At 41.6% G+C, this 13,426-nt stretch overlaps 2 protein-coding genes across 2 annotated transcripts; both read right to left on the bottom strand.

Annotated features, from left to right (window-relative positions):
• Positions 1 to 898: 898 nt before the first annotated feature.
• mipa (major intrinsic protein of lens fiber a) lies at positions 899 to 2,187 on the bottom strand. Its single transcript, XM_034145233.1, has 4 exons — positions 1,828 to 2,187; positions 1,365 to 1,529; positions 1,177 to 1,257; positions 899 to 1,084 (listed from the first exon to the last, which is right to left on the bottom strand). Exons 1-4 carry the CDS (start codon positions 2,185 to 2,187, stop codon positions 899 to 901), a joined length of 792 nt encoding a protein of 263 aa, XP_034001124.1.
• Positions 2,188 to 9,652: 7,465 nt separating this feature from the next.
• Positions 9,653 to 13,426, bottom strand: ptges3a (prostaglandin E synthase 3a (cytosolic)). Its single transcript, XM_034145368.1, has 8 exons — positions 13,296 to 13,426; positions 12,352 to 12,465; positions 12,142 to 12,211; positions 11,955 to 12,053; positions 11,360 to 11,449; positions 11,218 to 11,274; positions 11,046 to 11,073; positions 9,653 to 10,575 (listed from the first exon to the last, which is right to left on the bottom strand). Coding segments are annotated over exons 1-8 (480 nt in total). The 5' UTR covers positions 13,298 to 13,426; the 3' UTR covers positions 9,653 to 10,555.

Genomic DNA, 13,426 nt, shown 5'->3' with positions numbered 1-13,426 from the left:
TGATTTATTTGTATCTGATATAAAAAGAGGATCTCTCTAAACATGTTGAAATGATGCAGTATCAGTATGGAAAAGGCTGCATTTTCCCCTAAAATATGTTGTCATGCTTAAAAGAAAAAATCATGATACAGACAAAGGGATTTGGCAATGAAAAGTGAAAAATAAAAATGATCAATTAAAACAAGCACACACACATACTCATGCACAGAGATATGCATGCACACCCACCTTCTGTCTCAAACAATCACACACGTAAAACTAAAACTAAAAGCCAAATAAATACTGGTAAAGTACAATACGTACATGTAATTTACCCAAAGTTCATTAAACAAAATGGAGAGATCACACCGGATCAAAATGGAAAAGCATGCAGAAGTCCACTGCTCTACTGTAGCTTCACTCCTAGCAGACTACGAAATAGTGAAAAAAACAAAAAGAGAAAGAAAGGGAAAGAAAAATAGCGAGAGAGGCCCTGTCCTGAGCAGTTATAGCCACCTGGTCAGCCAGGAGAGACTGAATCCCCACACCACAGGGCGCAGGGTGCTTCCTTCAGTGGCAAGTCTTCTTCTAACCCTCCATCTTTGTCCTGCAGTCCAAAGGGGAGGAGGAGGAGGAGGAGGATGAAAAGGAAGAGGAGGAAGGGTGGGTGGAGGTGAAATCAGGCGAGATTGTCAGGGCTTCGGGTTCCGCTTCACTGTAATTCAGTAGGTCCAGTTCTGGATGCAGAACAAGGATAACAAAGGTGTTTGGGATGCGTGTGAGCATGTGTGAAGGCGGGGAGGAGGTAAGTGCGCGGAAATGCTGAATGGGCTAAGGATGGACCGGGAACTGAGGGTGCAGATATTGGGGTGAGGGGTGAGGGATGGGGAGGTCAGAAAGCCAATCTTCTTCTCCAGGCTTATAGGGCCTGTGTCTTGAGCTCGATGGGATCCCCCCTGGTCTCCTGCTGGCCCTCAGCCTCTGGGGGCCGGATGCCCTTCAGTGTAGCGAGCCTTTCGGAGAGGTTGCGCACACGGGGGAAGAGTATGAAGTCGTACACCAGAGCACCCAAGGCAGCTCCAATCATAGGTCCAACCCAGTACACCTGCAATTAACAGCAAAGACAACATGTATTAGTGTTTTTGTAGATGTCACAGTAAGTGTAAGTGTACGTGTAAGATTTACAGATCATCTTACCCAGTGGTTGACAAAGTTCCTGACCATGACAGCAGGGGCGAAGGACCTTGCTGGGTTCATTCCTGCTCCAGTGTAGTACATCTAAGTGAAAGACAGCAAGAGTAGTTTAGAGTTAGGACTGCTTGTGTGAAAGGATACAACAGTCACATTCTTGGATGAACTCAGTGAGTCTCCCTGTTGGTGCTTACCCCGAGAAGATGGCCCATGAGCACAGAGAAGCCGATGGCCAGGGCAGCAGAGCCCAGGCGTCCATTGCGCCTCTCATCAGTCACAGAAAAGACGCACACGACAAGCTGCAGGGTGAGGAACACCTCCATCGTGGTGGCCATGCCCAGGCTGATTCCTGGCTGCAGCTGAAAGACCAGAGGAATAAAAGGTAACATTTATGTGTGCATTCATTACAAATACTTATGTTCTTTGTTCAATCAGATACTATTACATTATTTTATACACATTGTGATTGGTCGACCTTGTATTACATTTTCAGGCAGAATTGGCAAATATGTTCTGTGTACAAGCAATACTTAAATTGTCATAAATAATTAATTATCTTAATATTTAAGTGTATGTGAACATTTATTTTTTTAAGATTTGTAATACAGGAGTCAGAACCTATAATTAATGTGGTGTTGCAGTGGCAGGTGATCTTACCGTGTTGAGGGCCAGGTTGCCCCTCATGTTGGTCGGGGTGACCCCGTAGAGCACGGCAGCACCGGCCAGTGCGCCGAGACACTGGGCCACGATGTAGAAGAAAGCGCGGAACAGCGACATCTGAGAGCCAATCAGGTAGGCAAAGGTAACAGCTGGGTTGATGTGTCCTCCACTGATGTGGCCGATGGACTGGATGAGGGTGGCAGCCGCCAGCCCAAAGCAAAAGGCAACATGAAGAACATTAAGGGGCCCCGTGGTCCAGCGGAGGGCTGCCCCCAGCCCAAAGAATACGAAGAACATGGTGCCATAGAACTCGGCGAATACAGCGCGCCAGAATGACATGGACCTGAACTCCCACATGGTGGCAAAGGTTCAAAAAGCGACCTCTAAGCAATGGAGGGATGAAAAGTCAGGAGAAAATCTACCTAGTCACCTAAAAGGAGAGGATCTCTCTCCAAAACAGTGACTGTGTTTGAAACCTATAAAAAACAGAGCAAATGAAAAATAATTTGCTCTCAAACTGAAGCTGCCTTGCTAAAGCTAAATGCAACAACAAGTTAACTGCTCAACATGTAACTGTGAACAATCTGCTGTTTTGAATTCTGATTTCTGTCATAGAGAGCTCCTGAGTGAAGCAATTTGCCAGTCTCTGTGCATCTATGGGCCAACCCCGCTGGTTTTAGTAAAAGAACATAGACAGACAGACGTTAAGCATGTCCTGCAGACATTCAGCCTCTTTACCAGAGCAGGGTGAGCTCAGAGGCCTTTTTATAACAGCCCAGGGGCCACAGCAGCCCCACCAGGGCCAGGGGAGGGGCATGCACACAATACTACAGATCAAAACAAAATCATTTAACCCTTCGTCTGCCTCAACAGGTCACAGGTTTAAAAGGAAATAGCCAACACTTGATAATGTCATTAATCTATAAAGATAAAGCTATAACACACTGCAGTTTAAGAGGTACTTCTGAAATTGAGATGTCAGGTTGAAGTTATATGCGGGAGGACAGAGAAGAAAGCAAAATGTCAAATGCTTTGACTCATCTCATTATTTTTTCTTGGGCCTTTCAAATACAATAGAGTACCATCGATGGTATTTTTGAATTGATTGATTTCACTACTTATGTCAGGATTAAAAGTCAGTGGTAGAAAAACTTTATTCATAACACCACTGAAACCTGAAAATATAAGAGCAGTGGGCATGTGTGTAACCTGCGAGCTGGTAGAAGTTGAGTGCAGAGGGAGTTTTGCTTAATTTCCACTTCTTTTTTATATTTTTACAAGCACAGGATTGATGTCAGGGCCCAACTACTGATTTTCCATGGATTTTCTTTTTATTGTTTTCTCTGCAATGAACAGTTCACATTTACTCCAATAAAAACTGTGATCACCAAAGTACAAGCAAAGTGTTGTGCTCTCGGTTGGTACAAATGAGGTCGGTGGCAGCAGAACTGATTAGGCACAGTTTTACTTTGTTTGTGCTGAACAGGTTCGGAAGCTCAGGTCGGATAAAGCGCTGGAAAATCCACGTTTGGAGAGGAAGAAGGGAGTGCTGGCCTGGCATTGAGCTTCTGCACTGGAGCATCCTGCTGACCAGTGCCGGCCACAGCCCTCTGAAAGGAATATGCTGAGCTCACACTGCTTTTCTCCTTTCACGCATAGAGACAAAACGCTGGCAGCAACCGTTTCTGCTGGTTTCTATGGTCTGTTTGTCTTGCAATCACTATTGAATCTGTGTTGTGATTGAATGGTATCAGAGGACTATACAAATACTGTATATACATACAAAGATGTAGGTCAATTTGGAAGTTGTAATATAATGTGCTTTCTCAATTCACTTGCATGGCAGCCTGACGTTTGAAAGATTTCTCTAACAACATGGAAAGTTAACAAAATGTACCACCATCATATTATAAGCACTTGATAGAGAAAGAAATAGCGTTTTTGATAATAGTGTTTATCCTGTTGTCCTGATTCTGATAGTTTATTGGTTTGCCAGTTGGTGCAGGTGCACCTCTATTGTGATGAGTATTATGTCCTTCTCATGACTCCCGCAGTCAGTGGTAAACCACCTTTTGTGGGTTTAATCCCAGTTCAGTTTTACAGGGGAGGATGTTGAAAAGGTGCTTGCATTGTATTTTCCTGTTCCCTGGGTCCAGACTGCTGACACATAAGGCTTGTTTGAGACGAGCTGCGGCTCGCCTCGAAAGTAGACGAGAATAGCCGATCGCAGCCGGGGGAGGTCTCAAAAAACTCGCCTGAAGTCGGACAGCTCGGAGTCGGCTTCTTCTTCTTCTTCTTCTTCTTCTTCTTCTCTCGGTTTTTTGGCGGATTTCAAACAACTTTAAGGTGCATACCGCCACCTCCGGAGTCGGCTTGACTCGGTTTGCATTTATAAATGCACACGGCATCTATTGCACGTCTGTCCGTCCTGGGAGAGGGATCCCTCCTCTGTTGCTCTCCCTGAGGTTTCTCCCATTTCCCCTTTAAACTGTGGGTTTTTCTCTGGAAGTTTTTCCTTGTATGATGTGAAACGTAAGGACAGAGGGTGTCGTATTGTCATACTGATATTCTGTACAAACTGTGAAGTTCACTGAGACAAATGTAACATTTGTGATATTGGGCTATATAAATAAACATTGATTGATTGATTGATAAAGAATGGACAAATGTGTTTAATCGTTAATGTCAGATATGTACTAAGTAAATACATTTGTTCCTGCTCAAGATTAGATTCAACTTTATTGTTATTGCACAGATTACAGGTACTGAGACAACGAAATGCAGTTTAGCTTCTAACCAGGAGTGCATAAAGCAGTAAAGTGAAAAGTAATGTACACAATCTACAGAATAAAATATAGAATGAATTGAATGATGAATAAACAGTGAGGGGTATGAATACACTATATACACAGTAGCCTAGCCTAGTATTAACAGTGTGTTGTGAGTGATTCTACAATTTAGGGTACATTCCATGTCCATTGATGTCCATTGATGATAATTATAATTATTCCAACTATTTTCTTCAAAAATATCATATTTTGCCTATTATTGGAAAGCATGTTATAATATCACACAAACATTATGTGCATCCTATGCTTTATTTACCTTGAAATGTGTCATGATGTTCTTAAATTGTCAGTTTTTGCTCTGTCCGTTTTTCAGTTGAGGGTGTCTTGGTTTCAAAATAATGAATAAAAACCATTAAAGTAAATAAAAAAAAGTATTCATTTATTTCAAAAGTCTAAATACTAAAGAATAATAACATCTTTTTAATTGATTTCCTCCTTTAAATAATTTAAATATCTTAATATATGAATGTCTGCAAAAGTTCTGTCAACTATGTTACTAACAGAACTCCCCCATTTAACTCAAAAATGGTTTGTCCCAATACCATGTCACCAGCATCACATGATGCCATGTTCCTCTTTGGCAGACATTTTGAACACACTGTGGTGATTGTCCTCTAATTTTTTACAATATTTTATGTATAATAGCACATTGTCAATGAGTATATTCATTGACCGTCAACAATGTTACGTACATTGTTATGGTTTACAATTGTTTAATGATTTTAATTCAATTATATGTTCAAATGTGATGTTAACCTGTTCAAGAAAATGACATGTGGTCATCCAAGCAAGGCCTACCATTGAAATGATGGGTCAAAATAGGGAAATTGTCAACTAGGTTACCTGTCAACTAAGTTACCCAGTACTGTAATAACTGTAGTAACAGTTATTACATTTATATCAAATAAAATTAAAAAATGTTTAAGCTTTGCAACCAGTGGATATGTTACACTGAGGAATATACTAACTTGAACCACTGATTGTTCTATTGAGAAAGAACACTTTCTTTGTACTGTTTTGTTGATGTGAAATGCACCCTAAATTATAGAATCACTCTTGTATGAATATGCTAAGATATGTAAAGTATGACAACGGTAAGCAGTGCAAGTATAGTATACAAATATATAGATATTAATTTAATGATGATAAACATTGTGGAACAATGATGAAAAATGTGAATGGAAGTGGCGACGTAAAACTGACACAAAACAACAACACACTTTTGCCGAGCCAATGGAGAGTTTCATCACCAGCACGGGGTAAAACCCACCAATGAGCGCTCAGCTCGAGATACCAGCAAGTCGTTTCCCATCAAGCATTTCGCTTCTGCAGCCCGTGGAGAGAAACTGCGCCGCCTCGCCGCGCCCAAGCCCCCAGGCAGTGCGCCGGACTCAGATGAAAATATTCGTGCTGGCCAAACGGCGGTACTACACTTCCTTTTGGTTGCCAGGCCCGGAAACACTTTTTCCCATTGACTTACATGGGGAAAGAGTGGTCTGTAAATCGTTGGATAATTTTTTTTAAACTAAATAAACTACCCAGTATGAACACTTGTATAGCCCTTATTAAAAACATTCGTTCCTCAAGTTGTAAAAATGTGCTAATAACGTTATTCTGCGAGTTATTTCCCTCTGCATTATGAACGCGCATCTAACCCACGGGACCGCGCCGCCCGGCACGTTCATGTTACGTGTTCAGCACTAGTACATGCGTTTATCTTGATCTTTACCCATGGATGTAGAACGGACCCATATCGCCTTACTGCCAGCCCACGGAGCTGTAATAATGGATATATTGCACATGTTTGCTGTAATTCATCATTTGTAAAATATTATACTACAAGATTAAATCTTGTACCGTAAATGTTGTATTGTAGTGATCACTGATTCATACACTGGGGTTACATAATTCAATCCAGGAACTACAGGTTGGGGGTATTGTTTCCGCACGGACACATGTGTTGACGGTACCTACTGTGTGTCCTCCTTTTCACTTTCTCTTACTCTTCTCGGCTCGACCCGACAGCATGTGTATTTCTGCTGCTCAATAAAGCCGAACGTCACACACGCCTGCTTCGGCCCGTTGGTGACGCGCTTCTGGACCCCGTCTTGCCTCTTCCCTCGCCTCGGCGGTTTCGAACGTCACCCGTGCCTTCATCGGCCCGCGGGTGGCGCGCTTCGGGACCCTTTCTGGCCTCTCCTCTAACCGCGGCTCACGGTTCGCCTCGACGGCGCCCCGTCTGGCCTCTCCCCTGTCCACGTCTCCCTCCTCCCGGGGACACGACTCCTTCCTCCCGAGGACTTCGTGCCCGCCGCCGCTGTGCCTTCGCCTGCGGCCGGGCAGCGCTCCTCCCTGCTGGGGACCACCGGGTTTTTCACGCCTGTCCCCTCGTCGCTACATGGCGACCCTGCTTTCTGCGGCCCCCTGACGTCGGCCCGTTCCGGCTCGCCCCCCACCCCCCGGTGGGGATGCCCTCGCCCTCGTTGGGGCCCCTACCCTCTCCTGCGGCCCCGTTACATGGCCCGGCCCTCGCCGGCGGCCCCGCCCTCCTCGGCCCCTGTGGTGCTTCCTACAGGACGCGAGGATTGTGTCCATGGTTGAATTCTGGGGGGGCTTGTGTAGTGATCACTGATTCATACACTGGGGTTACATAATTCAATCCAGGAACTACAGGTTGGGGGTATTGTTTCCGCACGGACACATGTGTTGACGGTACCTACTGTGTGTCCTCCCTTTCACTTTCTCTTACTCTTCTCGGCTCGACCCGACAGCATGTGTATTTCTGCTGCTCAATAAAGCCAGATTTGTACCTCCGATGCACCGCCTCCGACTCCCTTCTCTCGGCACTACAGTATTAAATAAAGTTAATATTACCGACGTAGATTAACGTCCCTGTAGCTTCTTATTGCACTAAGAAGCTTATTGCACTGTATATATATATATATATATATATATATATATATAGTGCAATAATTCTTTCATGCTAAATGAAGCTCTGTTGCTTGGATATCACTAGATCCTGTTACAGCGTAATATAAAAGTACATAACGATTGATGTGTAAATTAGCATAATTACTAGCTAACCGCTAGCTGCTAACTGCCGCCTCGTTAATATCAAATCTATCATAATAACAAACCATTACCATGCTGTCATGAACGTGCGGTGCTGTTACGTGTACGCAAATTGACGTGCTTGATGTGAACGAGCATTTTGGGGGGCATGGTTAAAGTTGCGCATGCGCTATGAGCGCACATACGGGTACTTCTCAGGCATGCCGGGTAATCTGTGACGTTTCGCTCTCTCAAAAGTTGGGCCATTTTATCATCATGCGCGAATGAGCAACTCTCATAGGAATGAATGAGGCCCCGCCTCCCACGCTGTATCCAGTTCTTATTATACATCCATGGCCGCGCCTCGCTCTCAAGTCTGCGGGCGTCTTTGTCCCGCGAGATTTCAACGTCTCATGTAGGTGAGCCTCCAGAGCAAGTCGGACAAAATGACTAACCATCATGCAACGCACTAGCAAGACGTTGATCGCAATTGCGCAGGTCTGCGCAGGTCTCGCTTGTCTCAAACAAGCCTATTCACGGCGAAGTCCCTCCCCTTCCGGTTGAGCTCCATGGGACCTTATTTCGGAAAAGTTATGCATTGAAGTCAATGGAGAGAGAAAGATTATCTTTCGATCCCATTTGAATTGTGCCACGAATTACACATATGATGTTTGTCAATTTAAAAGATAATTTTACAAGTCAAAAAAATAAAAATGTGTCGTAAAACTGTGAAGTAACACTTTTTTTGTGTGAAACCGCTCAATGAATTACATCTCCCGTCTCGCACCACACACCAAGACGGCCGTCACGTTGACACATTTCACTTCTTTCTTTCAGAATGAGGCGAAAAGTATTAAAAGAGGTGAAAATCACTACAAGTCTGGGCATGTTGAGAGCTGTACATACACAAAAGGGGAGTTAGTCGGTTCCGTAAGAGCCAGCATGCGGGACCGGGATTCTGGGATTTGTAGTCTTTCTAGTTGCGTATTTTTCAGTCTTATATTTCAACAGTTTTACGACAAACTGTGACTTTTTTGACGTGGAAATTATTATTTAAGATTGACAAACATCATGTGTAATTCATGGCACAATTCAAACGGGATTGAAAGATAATCTTTCTCTCTCCATTGACTTCAATACAAACTTTTTCCGAAATAAGGTCCCATGAGTCCCACCGGAAGGGGAGGGACTTCGCCTCTCTATAACAGAAAGCCCCTAAACATCTCACACTGAGGTAGAAGCTCTGGCCTGATCTCGCCTCACAGTGGGGAAAACATGTATTGCAGAAAACACATAGTATTAGCCAGACTTCAGAGGGGCCGATGTAAAAACCCTCAGCAAGTGATATTTATGTTCAACTCTCTTTAAATTGACAACAATAATCCACAAATGAAGCATCTTCTCCACCATCTACAGTTCTCCTGCTCATGAATAATGATGACCTTTACGGATGGATTATCTCTTAATACCAGATCCAAAAAGCATCCCCAAATTAAGAGGTGGCCTCTTCGCTTTCGAGGGAATTATCTTCTACCAATGCTGTTTTGAAAAACTACAAAACAAAACACACGGTTTATGGTTTTCCTAACCATAAAGGAAATGCAGGCTTCCATTTCCCCTTTAAAAGAACGGAGAAGGAAATACTCTGTGTAACACTAAAGAGAAGTGAGAGTGGCACTCCCAAGTAGTTACAAACGGTTTCATGGCAATTTGTCTGAAGACTATTCATGTATTGCTCACATTGTCTTACGTATATTGAAGAGGCTATTTGTAATTGTATACAATAACTTATTTTCCCTTTTTATACTGGCTCCAACCGGAGTTACTCCAATGCAAGAATGAGAGGCACAGTTCAATATTTCATTTGAAAGTGAATACAAGGTTTCAGCAGACCAAAGAGTTAGACACATGAAGTGGACATATTAAGGCTTTGTGTTCAACAATCTGAAACGGTTTATTAGAAATGGATACCAAAACTCCCAAGCCTAAAAGCAATACAAACGCAAATGTTCAGCACGTTTTCAATCAAACACACAAGCCTCCAAAGCAAAGATCTAGTGTATCTGATAAACACAAACAATTAATAAAGTAATTGGGAAACTCTTGGTAGACTACATAGGATTTCTGCCCTCACCTCAGTATGCATATGGAAGAAAGTTAATATTGTATCAGCTACAATGTGCAATGTACTTACACTGGCATAGTAAACTCTTAGCAAAGATTTGATCATTTGCGAAAATGCACCACTCTACTATTATAATCTCAACACAAGCTTTTAGTTGCACCAACATGTTTTTTTTATATATTCTGAATATGTTTTAAAATAAAATTGTTAAATATTGGCATACATTTGTAAACCCATTTGAAGCGGAACTCCTGCTTCTTAAATTAACAAATAAAATAAGTGCATTTTACAAATCAAACATTACAAGGGGGATTCTATCATTAAAAAAATCTAGGTTTTGGAAAATAGGTATTTTTTCTTTTTCTTCATTACAAATCACAATTCACAGCCCCACGCTAATAAACAGAGAGAGAAAGTGTAAGACATCAGCACATCCCATTACAGTCATTTAAGAACAATAACAATGTCATTTGAACAGAATTGTCCATGCAGAAAATAACAGCAAAGCACAGCACTGAATGTCACCATGGACTCCTGTGCATGTCAGAATCCAACCATCTCTACCTGGAGGGGCTTCACTTTGGAAACTGCGTTAAGAGAGGAGGTCCCTTCTCCAACATGGCTGCCAACTTATAGTCTCTCTCTCTTCAACAGACTTTAAACTTGCTTTGATAGCTACTGAGGTGGCAGCCATATTCTTCTACTCAAGGTCAGGCATTTCTGGAAAAGAGACAACATTTTGATCAGATTTTAATCTTAAACTCAACTATTTATGATTGTAATATACAACAAACGCAGAACAAAATCAAGTTATAACAGGAAGTACTTAAGAAATTAAATACAAATGATGACACCATGACAAAATCAGGTCTTATTTTTTGGATGGAGTTCAGGATATTCAAACTCACTAAACATACCAATTTCGGAATTCATGCTAAAGTTAACCACCTCTTACGTAACTCCTAATAGAAGCCATTTTGATTTAATACAATTCATACTCCAGTAAGAACAACAATCAAAATTAAAGCCAGTCGAAACTTAATAACATCCTACATTGGCTTTCATATAATTTCCCCCCCAAACATTTTATAGCCTACTTAACAGATGCATGACAGTAATATTTGTTATCCTATGGGATAAGTGACTACCGATTACAATTGAACAGATAGCTCTTTCAGAATAGTACTTACTTTCATCGTCGCTGTCTGCAGATTCATGCTGCAAAACAAAAACAATGAAAGACAATTTGTCATACACTGCAGATGGTATATTTCACTTTGTTAAAATGACTTTAAACAAAACATCTGTCGCTGTAATAGATATGAAGCATATAAAAAGTACTCTGTGTAATAACATACATACCTCTTCTTCTGCACCATCTAAATCAGGTATATTATCTCCTCCCATTGTGTTCATCATCTAGATAATTGCACAGGAGACAGAAATCATTATGTCACCACCACAGTAAATCTGGACGTACTCCCACTTTATTCACTGTGCTTACCTCTGAGAATTTGTCAAAACTTGACAAGTCCACGTCTGAGTCCTCCTCCCAGTCTTTCCAATTATTGAAGTCCACACTCAGCCAGTTGCACTAAGAGAAGATATATACCGCAATGTTCATAACAGGTAATCATTTTTATTATCTCCTCCAAGGCAGTTTGTTTTTGATTATGGTTGTTTGTCAATAGGGTCACAAACTACTGGCTGTGTCTACATTGATCCGAATCAAGGTGCGGTTCCTCACATTTCTTTTCACAAAAAAAGTGCTGGCAGATGTCTGTGCACTCCAAGTAGCATTGTAGCCATTTACTTATTATGTTGATATTAAACAAGCTTTTAACTCAGTGCTATATTACCATTGTTAGAACGAAGAATTGCCATGCTTGAACTATTTTAACAGTGTTTACACACCTTCTTAAACATCATTCAAGACTTTTAAAGGACATTTCAGGAGAACAGAGTGAAAGATTGCATCAAAGTTGGATTCTAACCCAGGCCCATGCAGTGAGGACGCTTCATGGGTCTTTGCCCCAACAGGTGAGCTACCGTATTGCCACAAGTTCTTTTCTTTAGTTTTTCTAAAGAATGAAAGTTACCTTTGACTTTTCTTTTGTAAGACGTGGCCATGATTTCCCAGCCTCCACTTTTCGTAAACAACACAACACAGACCTGTCAGTGCGCCTGTATTTAGACTCCTGTGTGGAACAAAGAGAGTTTGATGAAGGCTTTGAAAGAATAAGATATGTAGGGAACTGCAACTACGTCTACTGCTGACAAACTTACTTTGGGGTCAATCTCCCCGAACAGGTCCACTGAGTTCTGTAGTTTGATATTATCTGTTCCACTGACACAGCTGTAAGGTGAAAAGAGTTCATGAGATTTCCTTTAAAAACGCCAACAATTCTGATTGTCATCATGAATACACTACAGTACAGATCAAGGACGTGATTCCAAAAAGCAATTTTAACCACATAGGAATATTTTTGTACTTACTTGAATTCAAATTTGGACTTTTTGAAATGTATTTTTACATCTTTACTGTCCTCTACGCAGAAGTCTACAAACACAGAGTCACGTCTGTCATACCACTTGGCTGCTGCAGGCTGCCTGAAGACAACGAGAAAAAAGACGGAATAATTGTCAATGACATAAACCAATATCACCCATGGTTCTTCTAATCTGACATGGTAATCAATAAAACAGTTAAAGCGTGTAGTTTATTGAAAAAGTAGGTCGGTGTCGTATTTCACAGCCTGAGGGTGGCCCACATGTACATTTAAGATCACGTTGACGAAAGTGACACTCATTAATTCCAGATTAGCATAAGAGTCTCTGTAGTCCTATGCACATCTTCACTTTACAATAATGACTGCTTCCTATAAAACAAACTAAATGATATGCCCTTCAATCAAAAAGGATCCCCTGCTAGCATGTTATTACAAACAGTGCATATATCACAGATTATCATACTTAGGGAGGCAAGTGCGTTATGGTTTATTATTAAAAACAGTAAGGACAACATTTGATTCGAAGAAGGCAGCGTGTGTTAAGCGTTTCGCTGACAGGTGTTTTTAAAGTGGTGTTAGCTTAAATTAGCTCAAGTAGTCTTCAGAGATAATCGTGACATCACGCTTTTCCAGTGCTAACATTCACATTTCCTTGGTTGGCATTAGCCTACTAGCTTACCGTTTGGCTTTAAGCGCATTAAGACAAACTTAACTAGAGGTTTATATATTCTGGAACATAATGATGCCACGTAACACAAGGCTTGATAAAGTTAGCTGTCGTTGGATTTAACGATGTCTTGACAGTCATCTAGTAGCCCGGCTGAGGCTAACTCGTGTTATTAGCTGTTAGCTTTAATAATAGCTGGTTACCAAGACTGTTAAGCTACTTAGCAACACCGTTGACGACTAAATATTAAACCCAAGACTTACATCTCCACTGTTTTTAGCAATTTATCTTCCTCGTCGGACCGCAGTATATTATAATGTAACTAGCTGTGGAGCCACGTAAAATTATAAATGAAACCGAAACAGTTAACTCTAACGTTCAAACCGCAGTTTGA

The sequence above is a fragment of the Trematomus bernacchii genome, unplaced genomic scaffold, assembly GCF_902827165.1.
Source record: "Trematomus bernacchii unplaced genomic scaffold, fTreBer1.1, whole genome shotgun sequence".
NCBI lineage: Eukaryota > Metazoa > Chordata > Actinopteri > Perciformes > Nototheniidae > Trematomus > Trematomus bernacchii.
Note: the sequence above shows the minus strand (reverse complement) of the source record. Positions and strands in the feature narration are given on the sequence as shown.

What these genes read in the sequence shown, in the direction of transcription:
- mipa (XM_034145233.1), bottom strand. Translation starts at nt 2,187, where the DNA reads ATGTGGGAGTTCAGGTCCATGTCATTCTGGCGCGCTGTATTCGCCGAG. An exon ending in GCAACCTGGCCCTCAACACG is followed by an intron (nt 1,530 to 1,827) that starts GTAAGATCACCT and finishes CTGGTCTTTCAG; the next exon opens with CTGCAGCCAGGAATCAGCCT. An exon ending in TCATGGGCCATCTTCTCGGG is followed by an intron (nt 1,258 to 1,364) that starts GTAAGCACCAAC and finishes TCTTTCACTTAG; the next exon opens with ATGTACTACACTGGAGCAGG.
- ptges3a (XM_034145368.1), bottom strand. An exon ending in TCGGGGAGATTGACCCCAAA is followed by an intron (nt 12,054 to 12,141) that starts GTAAGTTTGTCA and finishes TGTTCCACACAG; the next exon opens with GAGTCTAAATACAGGCGCAC. An exon ending in TAGATGGTGCAGAAGAAGAG is followed by an intron (nt 11,074 to 11,217) that starts GTATGTATGTTA and finishes TTTGTTTTGCAG; the next exon opens with CATGAATCTGCAGACAGCGA.